The sequence below is a fragment of the Schistocerca serialis genome, chromosome 6, assembly GCF_023864345.2.
Source record: "Schistocerca serialis cubense isolate TAMUIC-IGC-003099 chromosome 6, iqSchSeri2.2, whole genome shotgun sequence".
NCBI lineage: Eukaryota > Metazoa > Arthropoda > Insecta > Orthoptera > Acrididae > Schistocerca > Schistocerca serialis.
Genome location: NC_064643.1, coordinates 169,995,325 through 170,016,600, shown reverse-complemented (window position 1 = coordinate 170,016,600; position 21,276 = coordinate 169,995,325). Strand labels below are relative to the sequence as shown.

The 21,276-nt window shown below is 38.7% G+C and overlaps 1 protein-coding gene across 2 annotated transcripts in view; it reads left to right on the top strand.

The window, feature by feature from the left end:
• LOC126483781 (leucine-rich PPR motif-containing protein, mitochondrial-like) overlaps nucleotides 1–21,276 on the top strand; it is a 167,410-nt gene that overhangs the window by 4,585 nt on the left and 141,549 nt on the right. Inside the window, exon 2 of one of the 2 annotated variants that reach the window (XM_050106938.1) lies at nucleotides 5,670–5,821. In XM_050106938.1, coding sequence (XP_049962895.1) covers nucleotides 5,670–5,821 — 152 coding nt within the window. The remainder of the gene's footprint in view (nucleotides 1–5,669; nucleotides 5,822–21,276) is intronic. The other variant, XM_050106939.1, reaches the window with a different exon arrangement.

Sequence of the window (21,276 nt, the reverse complement as noted above, 5' to 3'; positions counted from 1 at the left end):
CATTCCTATTTCCACTATAGCATCTTATTCATGATGTTCCAAAACGTCCATGTGTAACTCATTCCTATTTGTGACAAAATACACTGAAGGGAAGAGAAAAAGTGGTGATGTGGTGGATAACACATCTGTCTAGTAAGTGGAAGACCATGTCCAAGTCTCAACTTTGGTACAAATGTTAATTTGTTACTTTAGGTTCTATCCTGTCAAAGATGAAATTGAGACTCAGTATGTTTCCAAGAAAGTATATTCCATCAGATCAGTATATCACCTATGCCCAAAATATACACAGGATTCCCCCATTACGTACAAAGCTAGGTTGCCATTCCAATATCAGAGTTTCAGCAACACTGATGATGCAAGAAGGGGAAAATCTAGATGGGCTGAGGCGTGAATTGAAGTTTGTGTTCTGGAGGGCACTGGACAAGGATAGTCAGTGCAGCTATGTCAGCCACAATGCCAGGGTAGTGTAATGATAGCACATCTGCCTAGCAAGCAAGAGACATGGATTCAAGTCCTGACCTTGGCACCAATTTAGTTCATTACTTCAGCTTGTGGCATAATCGGAATAAAAACAGCAGTTTTTCACACAACAGTGCCTTTTTAGTGTGCCTAAGTAATATTTATCACCTTTTTTGTTCACTTGCTAGCTCCCACACTAATAAGTGCAGTATGAGGAAATTCTGTTTTGCCAAAAATTGGAATTTTTGATTTGGCAGTTTATTTGCATCATAGATGGATTCACTTCAAAGACAGTTGACTGCTTGAAGCATTTACAAAGTCGATGTAGTAACAACAATAGAAAAAGTATAGAAATAGTTGCCCATCTAGTAACAGCAAACAAAGCAGTTTGTAGTTTTACCAAAATCTTAAATAAAAGAGCACTTGGTACTAACTCCAAAATCTGCTTGTATCAGTTGGCTATTATACTGGAAACATCATATGGATCTGAAGCATTAATATTTACAAAGAAAGATGAGGAAAAACTGTTAATATTTGAAAGAAACATTCCACGGAAAATTTGTTGACCTGTAGGCCTATATGATGAAAATACTATGGAGTTGAGGATAAGAAAAAATGAAAAATTAAGAGAGCTATACAAACACCGTAATATCATAAAAGTGCCAAAGAAGAGAAGGTTGAAGTGGACAGGCCATATAATGAGAATGATGGGGAATAGAGTACCCCGAAATAGCATTCTGCAGAACAATAGATGGAACAAGAGGAAGGGGAAGACGAGGTGGTGAGATAATGTCTGGGAGGACACAGCTAGGATGAACATCAACACCAAATGGAAAAACAGTGCATTTGACAGAAGGAGATGGTCAATAAGGCCCTTGCCACATGTAATGTAAAAGTAATAGTTTCTTTGCATTAACAGCAATTAATAACAAAAGTTCTTGATATGCAAGTCATAACAAACTTAAATCTTAATCATAGCCACTGTCCTCACTATCAAGAGTTAAAAAATAAGGACTCCCACCTGTGACATTTGATTCATCATATATTTATAGTGGCTCTTGAAGCTTTGACAGATGTTGGACAACACAGGTTCCACAGAATGTTTGAAATGTTGAATGGTGACTTATCACGTATGGTATCATATATATAAGACTTTGATACGTTTTTGTACATGCTTGTTTTGTTCCTGTGTAACAGCGTGTACAGCTTTTATTAATGTACAATTAAACACCTACAGAATAAATTGTTGTTGTTGTTGTTGTTGTGGTCTTCAGTCCTGAGACTGGTTTGATGCAGCTCTCCATGCTACTCTATCCTGTGCAAGCTTCTTCATCTCCCAGAATAAATTACAGTTCACAAAAAGCTGAACGAGATGGGTCGACATGAATGAGCAAACTTGATGGTGGAAGAATGAAACCAGAAATTTCGAAGTCCACACAAAGTTGTCACCAACACAGCAATAAATAGTCCTTATAGCAATCTGTAGTCTATTCCAGTTCAGGCAGCCAGGTTCAAATTGTACATATCAAAGATGATGAGTCAGGTCTCCACTTGATGTATGATAAGACTGTGGATATCCGACCACTACCTATGAAGGTGTTGGTGGCAGGACAAGGTGATACTTTCAGGAAGAACTGCCTATCCAGAGTTGCCATCGATATCTTCTGTAGCAGAATTGATGTTGTAATCCAGGTGAAATAAAAGCACCCTTTGTTTGGAAACATTTCAGAAGAGTAAAAAATTCCTGTATTGTTTTTTGAAGGTAATTAAAGTTAATCCCTCTTTTCATCAATATTCCTGTAGCTCCCGCTGAATTGAAATATCCAACACATTTAAGACTGTATATCTTACCTATCTGACAGTGTTAATATTGTCACCGTTATTTGTCTTCATCATGTGTTGTACGATTCCCATAGCTGACCCATCGTAGAGGAGGAACAGTAAGCTTTCAGCGACATAAATATAAGTTTGTAACAATATTCTGAGAAGGATAGTTGCTACTCACCATATAGCATAGATGCTGAGTCACAGATAAGCACAACAAAAAGATTTTCACACTTAAAGCTTTCGGCCAATGGCCTTTGTCAAAACACACACACACACACACACACACACCTGCAGTCTCAGGCAACTGAGTGTGGTTTCAGTTGCCTGCCTGAAACTGCAGTTGTGTGTGTGGATTGTGTTTGAGAGAGAGAGAGAGGGAGGGAGTGAGTGAGTGTGTGTGTGTGTGTGTGTGTGTGTGTGTGTGTGTGTGTATTGGCATTGGCCGAAAGCTTTAAGTGTGAAAATCTTTTTGTTGTGCCTATCTGCGACTCAGCACCTCTGCTATATGGTGAGTAGCAACTTTTGTTCTCAGAATATTGTTACATTCCATCCTGTATTTTCCATTGTTTGATAAATACAAGTTTGTTGCTTCTGAGAATTGAATATTGCAGGATAAACTATCAACGTTTTTATGCCCAAATAAATACTCTTGTGTTTTATCTTACAGCCATACCTCAGTCACACTTTTGTAACACACTTATTTTTATTGAAAAGGATACTGCTCATGAAACTTACTGTAAGATTAACAGTGTGTGCTGGACCAGGACTCAGATCCAAGAACTTTGCTTTTCACAGGTGATAGACAAGGGCCCAGGTTAAGGTCCGTACCGAACGTTATCATCTGCCAGGATTTTCACATAGTACACGCTCTGCTGCAGAGTGAAAATTCATACTGGATATTGCTAATGTTTTAACTACACAATTCATAGAAGTATTGTTTTTTTTAAATATATGTTTTAAATTTTTTATTTGCTCAATTCTAGAAAAAAAAAGTTAGGATTTTTTCTGTTAGGCCTTGGAAGTTATTCTTTTGTGGACACTCATTCCTCTGCTCAGAAAATGTTGAGCCGAAGTGCTTAAATCTTTAGACAGTTCTTCCTCTGCTGTTTTCGTGCTCTTATGTTTAACTGCTTTTGGTGACTGATTTCATTATCTTGTATTCTTTAGTTTCTGGCCGATGCTGCCCATATATTATTTGTAGATCAGTGAATGATACTGATTTATACTTAAGATATTTAAAGTTAGTTATGTTTTACCTTCTGCTGTCAAGAACTGATGCTGAGGTATTATCTTGTTGTTGTATTGTTTTTGTGGTATTCACATAAATGGATCTGAAGACACTCTGGAATGGTAGTATGATCAGTTATTGCTAGGTCACCCACAGAGTTGAATTTGACACTAGTCACTTGAGTCAAGCCACTGCTGTATTAATTGGATAGTGCCGGAAGCACTACAGCACCTTGAGATAACCCATTCTTTACTGTGAAAGATTGATTGTATTCCACTTAATGCTGACACTGAAAGAGCAACTTGTGAGCATGTTGTTCATGAGAATGATCATCATTTTCATTGTAATTCACCATTAGTGTTTGACCATGAGACATCGTACCCATGCAGGATTGTGCATATAGCTCAACAAAAGTTGCTGCTGTTTTTTACCTCCTCCTCCTATAGTGTGACTGAGTTTAAGATTTCTGTACCACTAACTTCAAAACAGCTTCACTTGTTTTGGAAACTACTTCGCATGCTTACTCACACAACTATTAAGTATTAAGTGTTCAGGGAGTTTGAAACAGATCCCTTGTGATTACACGGAACTATAGCTTGGCTTTTTATTAATATAGTTAGTGCACTGAAAACTCTCTGTAATATGTAAAATCTCTCTCTCTCTCTCTCTCATATTGTAATTTTTGTTAACATTGACACAGATTAATTTAAATTATCTCTGAATTATTACTTTCTATTCCCCAAGCCTTAAGGGCCAACTTCCACCTGAAGTGATATTTTGATGTGATCTTATTTCAGTGATTCAGTAGATCTAGCATTCTTGCTTCTGTGAATCATTTACGTACAGGAACCTAAACCAACAAAGTGGACACAATCAGCAGAAAATCAATAAAACCATCATTCAACTTCATAAATATGAACATCTTAGGTTAGACCTTACTGTTTCTGTGATTGAAATGATTTGATACTTCAAGTGTACTGCTACTGTTCACAATTTTATTTGTACTGCACCTTTCAGATGTTTAAACTTACATTATCAGATCAGTTTATTTGAATTAATAACCACATATGTGTTATAAGTAAATGGGGTAATCTGTGGGACAGTATCCAATGCTCACAACCAACTTTTTCTGTCATGTTTACATAATATATTCTGAAGTAAACAAAGATGGCACCCTGCTGACCAGAAGAATGAGCCTGTGGCCACTAGATGCATTGCTACAGGTTACCTCAAAGTCATATGCACAACACATAGATGCCTTATTAATTCACATAAATCCTCATTATTGTGAAGGTTTAAACTTCTGATACACAGTGTGGAAATAAAATAAATTGCAGCTACTAACAGTAAATTTATAGTTTCAGTTGGTTTTTCAACAAGCTGTTTTCATGCTCCTAGGTGTTCATCATCTCATTCGCACAGAAAATCAACTAGGCATCTGCTTCAACTGCTTACACACTGTCGGATGAAACCATAGTCATACATCAGTCTTCAGGTTTCTGTTCCCTTGTGTAATAGCCATTCACCAGTGGCTGGTTACACCTCACACAGTTGGGGCCAGTAATCAGGAAGTGTAATTTTCTCATCCTAATGTCACAGCACTACCAGCTTCCTTTTCTGTGTCACATTGAAGGTGCTGCCAGTGGTATTGTTGCAATTTTGAGAGTTGAATCCACTGCCTCATAATTTGTAAGTTCCAATAATTTGAGTTATATGGAAAAAAGTGTGTTTTCAAACACTAGTCCATGTCCAGTTGTGGGACTGAGTTTTGTGACAGCCATCTTATCAAATGTAGTAATGCAGATGGGACAAACAACTAATACTTTTAATGAGGTGGTGTATACTTCTGGCATACAGGGGAATTTCTTTTACTTTGCCATTTTGTGAACTATTTAACGCACATTCATTAATGCTATGCTACCTATTGGTATAAATTTCAATCATCGTTTGTTACATTTTGTGATCTTCATAAGGCAGTACAATAAATAGCTATGGAAATCTCAACAGTTTAATTTAAAGTTTGTATTATGTATTTCCTTTTATAATGTAACATGTTTTGTGTGGGATGGTTGCTCTGTTATTGGATAATGTAACAGTATTTTGTTTCTTTTTATTTGCTATTTTACAATATTGGTATTTCTCTTTCTTTTTTAAGACAGGAGTCAGTGGAGAAGAATAAGTCAATGCCATTGGATCCCAGTACTGAAATTTCAAATACAGTTCAAGCAATTGAAACCAGTGTGAAAAACAGTAACAGAGTTAAAAAATCAACTTTATGTGGATTTTTGGATATGATTGAAGTGAAAGGTAAGGCATTATTGTTGCAGGAAGAAACCTCATATATATCTGTATTTGGAACATGAAATTATACTAACTAAAGTCTCAGTGCTTATTTTTTACAAGATAAATAAGTGTTCCAAGGAGCCCACATGTAGGTATCCTTTGCACCTTCATCATTATGAGTGGTCTTCTATTATTTACAGTTAACTGTTTAAAAATTCCTCGGAGGAGCTGCAGCAGCTGTCTGCCACAAATAACTAATTTAAAGAAAACATATTATCAGTCAAGACTGTCAAATTTTCAAAAATTCATTTTCTTTGTAGGCTATATCTTGCGCAGCATAGTTGTTGTTAAAGCCGTATCCTGTATAGCAGAGAGTAAAAAATGTTGTGTTTCCTCCAAGTTACATCAAGTTAATTTGCTGAGGAATAACTCAAAAATGTTCATGGAGTATTATTTACCATTCCTCCTTGTTTTTAATACTGTAGTACCTGTATGCTGGATTCACAACTATGTGTCAAGTTGCTCCACTTTTCTGGGGTTATTTTAAGCCTGATTTCCACTGTTTTGGAAATAATAGTTTGCATCACCATTTATATCTTGCCAACCACTGTATACCAATTGAAATACAAACTCTTAAAGAAGGGAGACCATGTAGTGTGAAAACCAGCAGTATACCTAACTTCGCTTATCAGTGTTTAGAAATAATGACAGACTGCCTGAAGACCATGTGACTTCTTATATATTTTTCACTATACAGACACATGAGTATCAAACAATAATATTCCAAAACTTGTTTTGACTCAGAAATAGTCATTTTTAGACGAAAGACACTAGCAGTAAGGGGTTTCTGTTGCATTGTCAACAATAATAATATTGTTGACAGTGAAACAATTCTGTAGCCTGAAGGTGACCAGTGGCTGCTCATAACAGGTGATGGGTTTGTGAAATGCTTATCAGTGTTGGCAGCATTAGTGTCAGGCTGGACGGTTGACCCAAGAATTGTTGCCTAAACCGGAGGGGCACACGAGATCTGTCTGCCCAGTGTCTCAAGGCCATTGAAGGCGTGATAGTCACCCTGAGAATACACAATGTGCGTGCAGCTTGTTAGGTTCTACAGTGGCTGTAACTGTCCTGCTCATCACAGGTGGGAAACATATACCTATTATCCACACAGTTTCGAAACATTGTAATATATTCTTAACTTCATGACTATAAAACAGTGCTGGGGAACTGAAAGGTATGTGTGAGGATGGAGTGGGGACAGGGAAGGACATATAGGCAGATGGAAGATTGAGGCTAGTGGAGGTTGAGGAGAGGTGGGTGGGAGGGTTACAGGAACAAAGGATATTTTCAGGGAGAGATTCCATCTGCACAATTCAGAAATTTCTGAGCAAGCCCAGTTCAGATTGTTGAGCTTATTCCAGTTTGAAACTGCTCTCTGAATCTGTATAGCCTCTGATGATACGGAAATATGGCTAGTACCATGACCTAATGCCCATAAAACAAAAACTACCAAGAATACATAATATCTTTTGGTATATGTCAATATTTGTTTGTCTGAACATTTGTTCACAGTGTGATGGACAGATGTGAGCAGCTTGAGTTGTTCTTCCCGTGTACGGTTGCTAGATGTCCCAGTTTTCCAGTTTCAGATTCAAGAAATCGATGTCCTGAAAAATACTTTTGGGGCAGCAATTTGTCCCAGACTTCAGAGAAATATTTTCATACTGTATATTTTTTCTCCAAATTCTTGCATACATCTATATTTCTATTCCAACAGTTTGGCCTCAACAGCCAGAGACAGTAGTCGTGTGTGTGTGTGTGTGTGTGTGTGTGTGTGTGTGTTCATGTGCGTGTGTGTGTGGGGGCGCGCGCGCGCCTAATTTGGAAGAAAGCCTTTTGGCTGAAAACTTACTTATTGTTAACAGTCTTTCTGTTGTTCCTATCTGCAACTTAACAACTCTGCTGTGTGGTGAGAGCAATGTATCCTTTTCATAACATTGTCATTATATTTCAACTATGTTAACCCCTAGAAATGGAATTTTTTTTATTATCGTAGCTGACTGAATCATTCAAGGAGTATTGTTGCATTGTAATGCTGCTCAGTTTCCATTGTTGACCCTCAGTTGAGTTTAAGCTTTGCGCAGTTAATTTGTTATCAAAATCCTCGATTGTTCCAAGTGAACATAAAACATGAGGGAGGAAATATTCAGAAGACTGGTACTTCATAAAATGAGGGAAGTGACTACGAAGTAGGAAGTGTAATTCGGAAATGTTATGTTTCTGTTACACATGTGGGAAGAGCAAAAAGTAAGGATCCTCTAGCTAACATAAAGTGTGAATCAAATGTGTACTCTGCAAACACTTTAAAGAAATGTTGTATATTTTGTTTCATATTCATTTAATCAGGGCAAATTAGCGACAGCAGCAGAATTAGCAATGTGCTACTGTACCATGGAACATCACATGTCTTTGAGATCAGAGGATTGTACTTCTTTAATGATTCTGAAGCAGCAAACATTGTGACATTGGCGAGAACAAAAGTAAACAGCAATTGTGAGATCATGTTAATGTGACACTGTCAAACAAATACGCGATGATCTTTCCAAGGTCCATTATTTTGGTATAGCTACGGACTCTAGTAATCAAGAAGCCAAGAAAATATTTTCACTAATTGTTTAGTATTTTACATCAAAAAGTGAAATTATGTAAATTAACTTCTATGCCAAATAAAACTGTCTCTGTAATACATACATTTTCCATCATTACCTTAGAGGAAAACAAAATTGATAAAAGTAAGAGCATATCATTTTGTGGTGATAGTACCAACACTAATTGTGGAGTACAGTGAGCGGTACAAACAATTTGTTAGCAAAATTGATAGGTGAAGTAAATGAAAGTCTTGTAGGGGTTAGATGCTCCACACAAAAATTACATAATGCTGCAAAGGCAGCTACCAACTTGATGAGTGTTGATTGGAAACATTTGTGACTGAACTTTTAAATGTCTTCTTCTTATACACAGTACAGGTGGAGCATCTTAAAGAATTAAGAGAGTTAGTTGACAGAGTGTATCATGCATTGTCTTCACATACAAAAACAGGGTGGATATCTTTGTTTGTTACAGTAGAGAAAGTACTGAAATTATATTATGTTCTTAAGTCATTCTTCCTTTCAGAAGGAAAAAAGTACATAAATTTCTGACAACTCAGTTTCAGAATGTGCTGACTGAGCCTTATTTATCAGTTTTACACTGTCAGATGTATTTATTTCAGAGACAAATACTTAAACTCAAGAAAGCAGATAGCAGTCTTATACAAGCAGCTCCGATTTTACAAGATGTTGGAGTGATAGGATGGTGTAAAGAGGAAAAATTGCACCACACAAGGTGACATTTATCTCGGAGAAAATGGATGTTGCATCAGCTGGGAATATTCCAACATTTCACTCTGGTATTAAACAGTTTTATGAAACATGCGGATTACTTAAAGAAAAAAAAAAGCCAATGAACTTGAAACAATTTCACCTTTTCAAATGGATGTTCTTGGACTCGGAGCCTATTTGGAATTAAGTGACAGGGATTAATATTTCTGCAAGCTAAAGGATTACCAGTAGAGGATAGCGCATTGTCTGGCCAGTTTTGTTTTGCCAACAATGTCACTGTATCACAACTCTTCAGAAATAGTGATAATTGGTCTAGTAAATCATGTCAGGAGAAATGGTGGAATTTCTTTGAACAGTGTGGACACTTAGAGCAGCATTCACAGTTACTAAATCCGTGCAGCTTCATCTTTAGTATTCCAGGCCGCAGTGCTAATGTGGAAAGAAGTTTCTCTACCACAAATGTCCAGTGAACTGTGGAATGAAATAGATTAAAAGTATCAACAGTTAAGGCAATAGTATAACATGTTTTTAATTATGAAATGAGCTGCACTCACTTTTATGATTATGTCTTTCAGCATCAGGATCTTCCCTCTAAAGCTCCAAAATACGATAAATACCAAATGTAGAACAGTGAAGAAAATTTGAAATAGGATTTTTTAAACTTCATGCAACTAAAACTCTGCATTTGGACCTATTTTAATATTTAATTTTTTGTCTCATAATGCAAAGATGTTAGAAAAAGTATCTGGGTGATTTATTACATTGTCACAAGTATAGTTATTATAATATTCTTTCTTTGGTTTTATTAAGTTACTTATACATAGTAGTAATTACGATTTATATATTTTATTAAATCAGTTGATTGCAGCGTTGAGTTTTTCGCACGAGACAATTTGGACAAGCTGCAATTAGCAAGTCAAATGAGAGTGTTCAGACGAGCGCACATCAGGCAGTGCTTTGGCTATGCAGCTGACTTACCAGCTGTAAAGCGAATTGCGAGCTACTAGTATTGCAAACAGCGAACAAACTTATAATCAACTGATCACAAGTTGCAGAGTTGATCATTTACCGTGTGTGCAGTCCCACTAATATGAATGCACTGTATAGTATGGAAGCACAATAATTATAACAGTAAAAGAATAGTGCCAGTTCTAAATTCCATACTACTGGGGTAACAGATAACTGTCTACACTGCTTCTAGACAGCCACATTGGAATCTGTAAAGTTTTGTCTGTCTGATTAGTTAGGTGTCTTGTCATTTGGAAAAGAATTGGAAAAATAAACTCAGGCCTACTAGTTCACCAAAAAAATTTTAACTTGTGTGTTGTGGATTTGAAGACTTGAGTGCAGTTGAGCAGCAAAATAGTTACTGTGTAAATGTACCTTTGCGTTAAATTTTTTATTCAGGTACATCCTGCAGAGTCTTGTGACAGTGATATAGTGACTCTGCAACTATCTTCTTCTCCTCCTCCTTTCTTTTAATGTGGCAACAGCCACAACAGTGGCTACTTCCTAAGCAGAGAACCTGCTTGTGTGAGCCATTTCTCTTCTAACATCAGAGACTTGCTGCAACATTTTTTAATCTCCTGACTAAAAGGGGCAATTTGTGCGCCTTTTTAACTTTTTTTGAAGCCTAAGAGATGTGTCCTGGTTTCTGCTTCCCATATTACATCCATTTTTATAGTCAGTTTAAAAGACATGTCCCAGTTTGTTAGACACAAATTAAAGCAATTCTAGTCCCACTCCAGTATGACAGGCTGTCTGCATGAATGTACTTCATTTTCAGTCCTGCTCTGTGATACGTTTCTCATCTGACACGGACAGTTGGTTATGGTCGTGTTGTGTATAGTTGCATCTTTTCTCAATTTGCTGTTATACTAGCACTTTTTGCCATGTACAAAGAGTGCAAAATATTCATTACTTTTATATTTTAAATGGACTGATTATAAACGAACAGTAGCTAAAATGTAATACAGTTTCTGGTTATTGATTATAGATGACATAGCTGCTGTGCACAAAATTTTTTGCATTAATCCTCAGAAGTAATAGTCATAAAATATTACCAAATTTTGTTCATATTATGTGATATGTATTTGTTGATTAAGATTCGACTATTTTAGTAATGGAAGGTATCTCACAATCTCACATTGCCCTTTTGACAGCTAAACATATTTCATACAGAATGAGATTTTCACTCTGCAGTGGAGTGTGCGCTGATATGAAACTTCCTGGCAGATTAAAGCTGTGTGGCAGACCAAGATTCAAACTTGGGCCTTTGCCTTTCGCAGGCAAGTGCTCTACCATCTGAGCTACGCAAGGATGACTCACGCCCCTTCGTCACAGCTTCAATTCTGGCAGTACCTCGTCTCCTACCTTCCAAACTTCACAGAAACTCTCTTGGTAGAGCACTTGCCCGCAAAAGGCAAAGGTCCCGAGTTCGAGTCTCGGTCTGGCACACAGTTTTAATCTGCCAGGAAGTTTCATATTTCATTCAGCTTATCTTTTATTTTCATCTACATCAGTACTATGCAAACCACAGTGAAATGTGTGGTAAGACATGGGGAGAATAAATGGTTTAAATGCCTTTCTGTGAATTGTAATTAGTCTAATCTTGCCTTTGCAATCTCTGTAGGACTGATACATAGGGTACCATAGTGTCTTCTTAGATTGCTCATTTCCAGCTGGTTCTTGAAACTTTGTAAGCAGATGTTCATGTGGTAGTTTGCATCTAATTTCCCGTGTCTGGCAGTTCTGTTTTTTTCCAGCATCTCCGTGATGCTCTCCCGTGGATCACACAACTTGTGGCTATTCATGTTACTCATCTTTGTAAGTGTTCATTATCTCCTGTTAGTCATTTGATATGAGTACTACCCACTTGAAAGCTATTCTAGGGTAGGTTGCATTAGTGTTTGTAAGTTATCTCTTTTGTATTTGAATTGAGTTTTCCAAGTATCTATCACTGAACTGAAGCCTGCCACCTGCATACCTACAGTTCAACCTATATAAATTGTTACACCCAGTATTCGTATAAGCAGATCAATTCCAGTTGCGACACATTGATATTGTAGCCATAGAGCACTACATACATTTTTCTATTTCGTGAAGTTCAAGATTTTGTATTCCTCAACATTTATAGCACTTTGCCATTTTTGTGCTGCTTTGGAATCTTTATCTCTTCATTTCATCCATTCTCTCATTCATCATGTTCTGTAGATCCCATCAAGAATGAGAAACTTCATGGATGTGGAATGAGTCAGATTAGATTATCTTCAGTTTGTTAGTGATGGAGAGGCTGTAGCCATTACAAACTGTACATGCAAAAAAAAACTTTGCCACTTGACCAAGAAACCACTCTCAATCCTGCATCTCAGAATTACAAGGTTTCTAAGCTTCTGTTTTTAAGTAATGTGTCCTAAGCCACAGCTAAACTCTTTCCTGCAAAAATATAAGAATGGTGTATACCACCTCCAATAGAATCCAGTATCAGTACATTCACAATGAGCATTCCCAGAAAGATAAATATGCTGCCTTGGATGTACACTATGTGGAAAAGTATCTGGACACCTGGCTGAAAATGATTACAAGTTCGTGGCACCGTCCATCGATAATGCTGGAATTCAGTATGATATTGGCCACCCTTAGCCTTGATGGCAGTTTCCACCCTCGCAGGCATAAATTCAATCAGGTGCTGGAAGTTTTCTTGGGAAATTTCAGCCCATTCTTCATGAAATGCTGCACTGAGGAGAGGTATTGATGTCTGCCGATGAGGCTTGGCACAAAGTCGGTGTTCCAAAACATCCCAAAGGTGTTCTACAGGATTCAGGTCAGGACCCTGTGAAGGCCAGTCTATTACAGGAATGTTGTTGTCGTGTAACCACTCCGCCACAGGCCGTGCATTATGAACAGGTGCTCGATCGTGTTGAAAGATGCAGTCACCATCCTCGAGTTGCTTTTCAGCAGTGGGAAGCAAAGAGGTGCTTAAAACATCAATGTAGGCCCATGCTGTGATAGTGCCATGCAAAACAACGAGGGGTGCAAGCCCCATCCATGAAAAACACGACCGCACCATAACACTACCGCCTCCGAATTTTACTGTTGGCACTACACACGCTGGCAGATGACGTTCAACGGGCATTCGCCATACCCACCCCCTGTCATCGGATTTCCACAGTGTGTACCGCGATTCATCACTCCACACAATGTTTTCCCACTGTTAAATCACTCAATGTTTACACTCCTTACACCAAGCGAGGCATTGTTTGGCATTTACCGGAATGATGTGTGGCTTATGAGCAGCCGCTCAACCATGAAATGCAAATTTTCTCACTTCCCGCCTAACTGTCATAGTACTTGCAGTGTATCCTGATGCAGTTTGGAGTTCCTGTATGACAGTCTAGATAGATGTCTGCTATTACACATTACGACCCTCTTTAACTGTCAGCAGCCTCTGTCAGTCAACAGACAAGGTTGGCCTGTATGCTCTTGTGCCGTATGTGTCCCTTCACGTTTCCATTTCACTATCACATCAGAAACAGTGGATCTAGGGATATTGAGGAGTGTGGAAATCTTGTGCGTAGACATATGACACAAGTGACACCCAATCAGCTGACCACGTTCAAAGTCCGTGAGTTCTGTGCAGCGCCTCATTCTGCTCTCTCACGATGTCTAATGACTACTGAGGTTGGTGATATGGAGTACCTTGCAGTAGATGGCAGCACAATATACCTAATATGAAAAACATATCTTTTTCGGGGTGTCCGGATACTTCTGATCACACAGAGTATATATATATATATATATATATATATATATTCGAGTGCTGTGAATCTCAAGCAGTTTATATTGGCCAAAGGGAAAGGACTTTTAAAATTAGGTTTCAGGAGCATTTACTCACTACAAAGGTTAAACATAATTCCACCTTTGCCAAGCACCTTAAATCCAGTGGCCATCAGCCACTGACTTCAGAAACTTGAGGGTTTGGCACTACGCTCCTGAAGGTAAAAGACTCAATCTGCTTGAAGAGTTTGAAATTGTTAAACATTTATGCGCTAGTAAGGATTTGTGACTCTGTGATCAGTTATCAAAGAAGAATCATGTTTTCTATGATTGCGTGTTTCCCATTTTCAAACAATTTATTAGTTTTTAGCTTCTCTTGCCCGGAAGGTGTCCTGGGGACACTTCCTTCCAAAGTTTCTGCCAATCTACAACCAGACACCAGCCAGTGGCTGAAGTAGACACAGGCTGCTGGTAGCAGGGCTTTGCGTTCATCATCTCTATCAGTAACTGATTCAGAGACGTCCTCACAATCATTGAAATCCTCTAAGGACAGGAGAGAAAAGAAAAAGTCCTCAAAGGAAAAGGTCATGCTGGTGACCTCCACGCTTTCAGATCCCTCCTATTCCACTCATGTGGCCAAGGTGGAGATTCTGGCAGCCCCTGAGTCCCTGGTTCACACCACACAATGGACCCCAGAACCTGTGTATATTGATACTATAACCCCTCAACCGGTGGCAGCAGGTGACCATAGGTCCTCCTTGGCCTCACAGTATATCGACAACATTACTCCCCAGTGGAATTGTAGTGGTTTTTCTCACCATCTGGGTGAGCTACGATATTTTTTTTAAGCACTTCTGCTGCCTTCTGCATTGCCCTTCAGGAGACTTGATTTTCAGCAACATGGGCCCCGGCTCTTTGTGTATACCAGGGATACAAGAATCGTGCTACCTGTGACAGGGTGTCAGGTGGTATTTGCACTTATGTTCTGGACACAGCCCTTTGTGTATACCAGGGATATAAGAATCGTGCTACCTATCACAGGGTGTCAGGTGGTATTTGCACTTATGTTCCGGACACACTATATAGAAAACTGTGCCTCATACTACACCTTGGGAGGCTGTGGCTGTTTGGGTAGGGGAATTTCAGGATATTACCATCTGCAATGCTTACCTTCCTCCTGATGGTGACGTGGCTCAGAACATACTGTTTGCATTGGTTTCTCAGCTCCCCTCACCTTTTGTAATCTTGGGGGATTTCAATGCCCATAAGCCTTTGTGAGGTGGAACCTTGATCACCAGTCACAGCCAAGACCTCTAAAACTTAGTGGCACAACTTGACCTTTGCCTCTTGAACACTGGTACCCCCACACACTTCATTGTAGTGCACCAAACTTTCCCGGCCATTGACCTTTCCATTTGCAGCAAACGTCTCCTCCCATCTATCCACTGGAGAGTCCACAATGATCTGTGTGGTAGTAACCACTTCCCAATCTTCCTGTCCCTTCTTCAGCATCACTCCCCAGCACACCTGCCCAGTTAAGCTCTCAACAGTGCTGACTGGAGTGCTTTCACCTCTGCAGTTGTTCTCAGCTCCCTGCCGCATAGAGATGATGAGACAGTCCAGAATGTAACTACGGCCATTCTTTCCACAGCTGATTTAGTGTACCCCTGTTTCTCAGGCCCATCTGACAGCAGACATAGGTGGTCATCAGAAACCACAGAGGCTATTAGAGATCACAGGTGGGCTTTCCAATGCTGTAAGTGGCACCCATCGCGGGGGAGCACCTCTTTGCCTTCAAGCAGCTCCGTGCCCAGGTCCACCATCTAATAAAAAGACGGAAATGAGAATGCTGGGAACAGTATGTTTCAACCATAGGACCACATTTCTCTCCTTCTCAGGTTTGAGCTAAGATCGGGTATTGCTACAAGTACCAGACACCTGCAGTTGTCCATGGTAATCCCTTGAATGGTGCTGTCTATACTGACCCAGATGCCATCACTGTTGAGAATTATCAACCTGCCTCTTGGGTTCTAAAACAGCGGGTGGAGCAAAAGCAGTTATCTTTTACTATGTGCCACCTGTAACCATACAATACTCCATTCACAGAGTGGGTATATGCCAGTGCCCTAGCCCACTGCCCTGATACAGACCCAGGGCTGGACTGCATCCACAACCAAATGATCAAGCACTTATAGTGCATGCAGAATTCTGTGGCCACTAGACGCACAGCCAGCAGGGTGTGCGTGGGGAGAGCAGCGGTGGTGGGAGTTACGGGTAGGTGCTGTAGGGGAAATCCCAAGCACTTGAGTGCCATTCTAAACTGAAGCCTATGCTCACATATTCTGTAAGTATAAAGTGGGGCCCTCCACATCCGTACTTGAATGGTGGTCATTCAAAAAGCTCTACTGTCATCTCTGGTTTAGTTAGTGTCAACAAATAATTTCACCAAAAGTGAAGTGATTTATTTTCGCCTGGCTTGTTAACCATTTGTAAGTTTCAAAGAAGCATCATGAGTGGCAAATTTTCAGTAAAACCTATATTTTCTCTGGTTGCCATACAAAAATTTGCTTCTTTTGCCAAAATGCAGTGGAGTTTACACAGGCTCACCTCACTAATATGTTGTGTAGACACAGTTGCAAAAGAATTCTGAAAAAGTGGTTTATTATGTTTAATATGTGAGGAACTAAGGAAAAGTAAGATCAGTAGCTTATGAAAAAGCACATTCTTGGCACAAAATAAATGTGTAGTGTCTTCAATTATATTGTTCCAAAACCCATAGCATTTCTTGCTTCATCAGCTATTGATGGTCCATAAAAGTTGCATTCTTTCATCGAAAGTGGAATAACATGGTAAATAATGAAATTCTGCATAATAACCATGTCACAAATTACTCTCCTCTTAGCATGCTGCTATTTGCCAAAAATTTCATTTCTGTATCTCAAACCATTTATGAAATATGAGGAATGTTGTAGATATCACTGGTGTGGCTTGATCACATCTAAGTGTGTTATGTCAGCTCAGTTTTCTCAAGATTGGTGGCAGACAGATATCTCCAGCCTAGTCTGAAGAAAAATTCAATATGTTAGCTAAACTTCACACACTGCAGGCACAAAATCATAGCAACCTCTATTTTTCATTACAAACTTTTCCAGATTTCATGTAGTATCTTACTTCCATGTAAATATCACAATTACTGTGACCATTAATGAAATGATGGGCACGCCATCATGAAGCTGACATATATATCTATAAGTAAAGCAAAAACATTGTTTTTTATCAGATAGTTTCTGTAAAATCGTTTGGTATAGGGTGCAGGGTGTGTGCCTTGATTCTGTCATCACCAACTGGCTGAAAGGTTTCAGACACTTGTTGGCCTCCCCTTCCAAACAAACAAATGAACTCGCCCAGCTTTTTGGTGAAAATTGGTCACTGCACCACCGTATCCTGCACTTGCTATACCAGTGGTTTGTCAGCATCATATCCTTGCCACCTTCAACTCCATCTGGAGCAAGGGCAAGCTCCCATTACAATGGTGAGAAAGCATCATTGTCCCAGTGCTAAAACCGGGCAAGCACTTTCTAGAGATGACAGTTAACACATAATAAGTCTCACCAGTGGTCACTGTAAGTTGCTTGAACATATGGTGAGCCAGCAGCTGTGTTGGCTCCTTGAGTTCGGGGTTCTTATGGCTCCGTCCCAGGACAGTTTTCACAAACACTGTTTCACTACTGAGAATCTTATTTGCCTGGAGTCTGCCATCCAAATTGCTTTTGTCCAATTTCCACACCTTCTGTCTGTCTTCTGTGACCTGCAAAAGGCCTGTGACATCACATGGCGACACTATATCCATGCTACTTAGCACAAGTATGGCCTCTGGGGTATGCTCCCAGTTTTTACCCGTGAGTTCCTGTCGCACCGTACATTCCAGGTTTGAATTTATGCCTCCCACAGTACACATCATATCCAAGGGCTGGTGATTAAGACCAGCCCTCACTCTACCTGCTCTTTTACTCTTCTTGCCCCGTCTTTCATGGCCTGTTAGACTTGTTTACCTTTTGTGTCTGTGTGCTTCTCTTGCTCTGTCTGTGTTGCTAGTCTTTCCTAGGAAATTTCTGAGTTGAGTACATCTGATAAGTGACAGGGAATGCCAGTGTATGTCCCCTCATTTCTGCTCTGCTTTTGAGGGCTTCTGGCTACCTCCTAGATGGGGCACCTTGCCTATCTTTCTTTCTCTGTCTCCCTGTCTTCTTTGTATCCCTTATTTCAGCTTTGTTGATCTTTGGTAGACCTTAGGGTTTTCTTCTCCTGGGTTTTGCATAGTTGGCTGTCTCTGATCTACAGTCATATAGATCTGTCTGTCTGAGGAAAAAGGAACTGATGATCTAGTAGTTTTGCCCTTTTAATCATCCAGCCAATGAGCCAACCAACCAATCACTGAAAGTGAATAACTGAGTATGGCATGGTTGCAGCAATTCAAGAAATGTACCCAGAAAAAGCTAATTTATTTAAAAACATCAGTTTGTCAGCTGACACTGTGGCTTGAACTGTAAATGATGTTGCTGGAACTATAGTAACTCAGTTGTCTGACATTTAAAGTGGTTCTCTTTGGCTCTGGATGTGTCAACAGGTGTTTTAGATACTGCCTAAGGGGTTAATTTTTATTCAAGGTATAAGCTGCTTGACATTCACAGCATTCATGCAATAGCCACAGGAGAAGAAATTCTTAAAGGAGTAGAAAACGCTGTCAGAAAAACAGTCTTCAGTGGAAAAACTCAAGGCGTATCAAACTGATGGTGGCAAAACGTGTGGAAAAAAATAGGGGTGTTGTTGCTCTCGTGTCAAAGGCATACGAAATGATGGTGTATCATAGACCTTAATCATATATTGCATCTTTCATCAAAGAGTATTTGTGCGGAAAATGCTTGGATATGTCAGAAGTTTCAAAGCCAGTCATGACAGCTGTTAATTTAGGAGATCACATGCTCTCATTCATCAACAGTTCCTCAACTTTATTTAAGAGACTGAAGAAAATGATTTACCATATTATACAGCAGTATGCTGCCTTAGCTGTGAAAAAGTGCTGATGCAATTTTTTGGGCTCCAAATAACAATCAAAATTTTCTTGAATAAAGGAATCATCGTCTGGCTAAGTTACGAAACAATGAGTGGTTATGGAAGTTATCGTTTTATACAAATTTAACTAAACATGTGAATGACTGGAGATAACCAGCTATAACTAATTTTTATATTCATATTACATCCTTTCAACAAAAAAAGTTACATGCATTTTAATACGTGCCAAACATTCAGTCAGCTGCCGGGCTCTACTTCTAGTAGATTTCACAATTGAAACTTTGAGTACCAAAAATAAATTTTGAGTCTTGTTTTCCAGATTTTGATGCAATTGCAGACAGTATAAATATTGAAACTTCCTGGCAGATTAAAACTGTGTGCCCGACCGAGACTCGAACTCGGGACCTAGTTCGAGTCTCAGTCGGGCACACAGTTTTAATCTGCCAGGAAGTTTCATATCAGCGCACACTCCGCTGCAGAGTGAATATCTCATTCTGGGAGTATAAATATTTTTCAAAATCATTTTAACACTATTGCAGAAACTCTTGCCCCAAAATTAAAATGGAAGAGATTGATTTGGAATGTAGTGATTTTTGTAAAGATAAATATTTAAATTCATCATTGCTGGAGTTTTATAGGAGTCTTTCACTCACAAAGTTTGATCAGTCGTGTAAGTTGTCCTGTGACTTTTTTTCCACTTTCAGCACTACTTATCTCTGTGAAAAATGTTCTCCTAAATGAAATATACAAAAAATATTTACAGAACTAAAATATTTGATGAGCATTTGAAGTTGCTGCTGTTAATGTCCATTAGCAAACGTGATCCACAACTGCAAACAATTGTAAGTGGGAAGTTACAACTACATAAATCTCATTAATTGTCATTACAATGCTTAAATATCATTATGTGGATTGTATATGTATGTCACTTAGGTACACTGTAATTAACACCCATTAAGTGAAACACTTTTTTTCCATAGGAAACCACATGGAACAGGTCAGTGTACAGTATTGTATTTTTTTTTATTTTTTGTACAGTATGTCCTATTTCAGAAGAAAGTTGTCAAAAGATTTATGTTTATGCCTATGCTTCAAAATTTGTCAAAAAAGGAGACATAGCATTATCATTAATTAAATTCGTAGCATGCATTGTTACTGCCTTATTGGTATTTTTAATGAACCTGTGTTGTTAGCAATGACAAATTGGAACTTTAGTTCATGAACACTTGCAGTGAATTTGCAAGATCATCATGGAAGCCTGAGCAGTGGTACAGGTGATAAGTGCGATGCGAGGCACATTATGATCAGTACATCTGACTGAATACAGCATTGTCGGAGCTTCTATTTCTCAGAGTGGTGGTTTATAGGAAAACGTGTGATTTAGTATTCATTTATAGTGGCCAAAGAGACCGATCTAGCCCAGAAGATGCTTTTTGTAACCGTTGTTAAAGGTTGACAAAAATATTGATAAACAGACTCTTTATGGGAAACATTATTCATAAAGTGAGTCATTTTCTTACAATTTCTTCTACTCATTGTGAATCAGTTGTTATGGGAGGTGCTCGATAAGAAGGTTCAATAGTAATAAAAAAGATTATGGGGGGCTTGATATCGTGCATCTCTGACCTGTTACCGTGTATCGGATTGATGGTGTTTGCAGACCAGTGTTGGCCCGCAGGCTGTAGTTTGGAGACTCCTGTCGTAGAAGATAGGTTAAAGGAAGGCAAACTAACATTTATACCATTTGTAGTCTTAGAGAATGATTATGACAATGTTGACTGGAATGCACTCTTTCAAGATATGAGGGTAGCAGAGATAAAATACAGGCAATAAAATGTTATCTGCAATTTGTACAGAAACCAGACTGCAGTCAGAACAATCAAAGGATTTGTAATTGAAGCAGTAATTGAGAAGGAAGTGAGACAGTGCTGTAGATTATGCCTGATGTTATTCATTCTGTGAACTGAAAAAATAAAGAAAGAAGCCAAGGAAAATTTTATTTGGGCTTAAAGTTTAAGGAGAAGAAATAAAAACTTTTTGGATTGCTGAAATTTGGTTAGAGGGGGCAAAGGACTTAGAAGACAACTGAATGAATGGACTTAGAAGAGTACTGGATGAATAGTTTTTTGTAATGAGATTAAAAGGTGAACATCAAGAAAAGTAAAATAAAGGCAATTGAACATAGTTTAAATCAGGCTCTGTCCAGAGAATTTGGTTAGAAAATGACAGTAAATAGTTTGGAAGGTA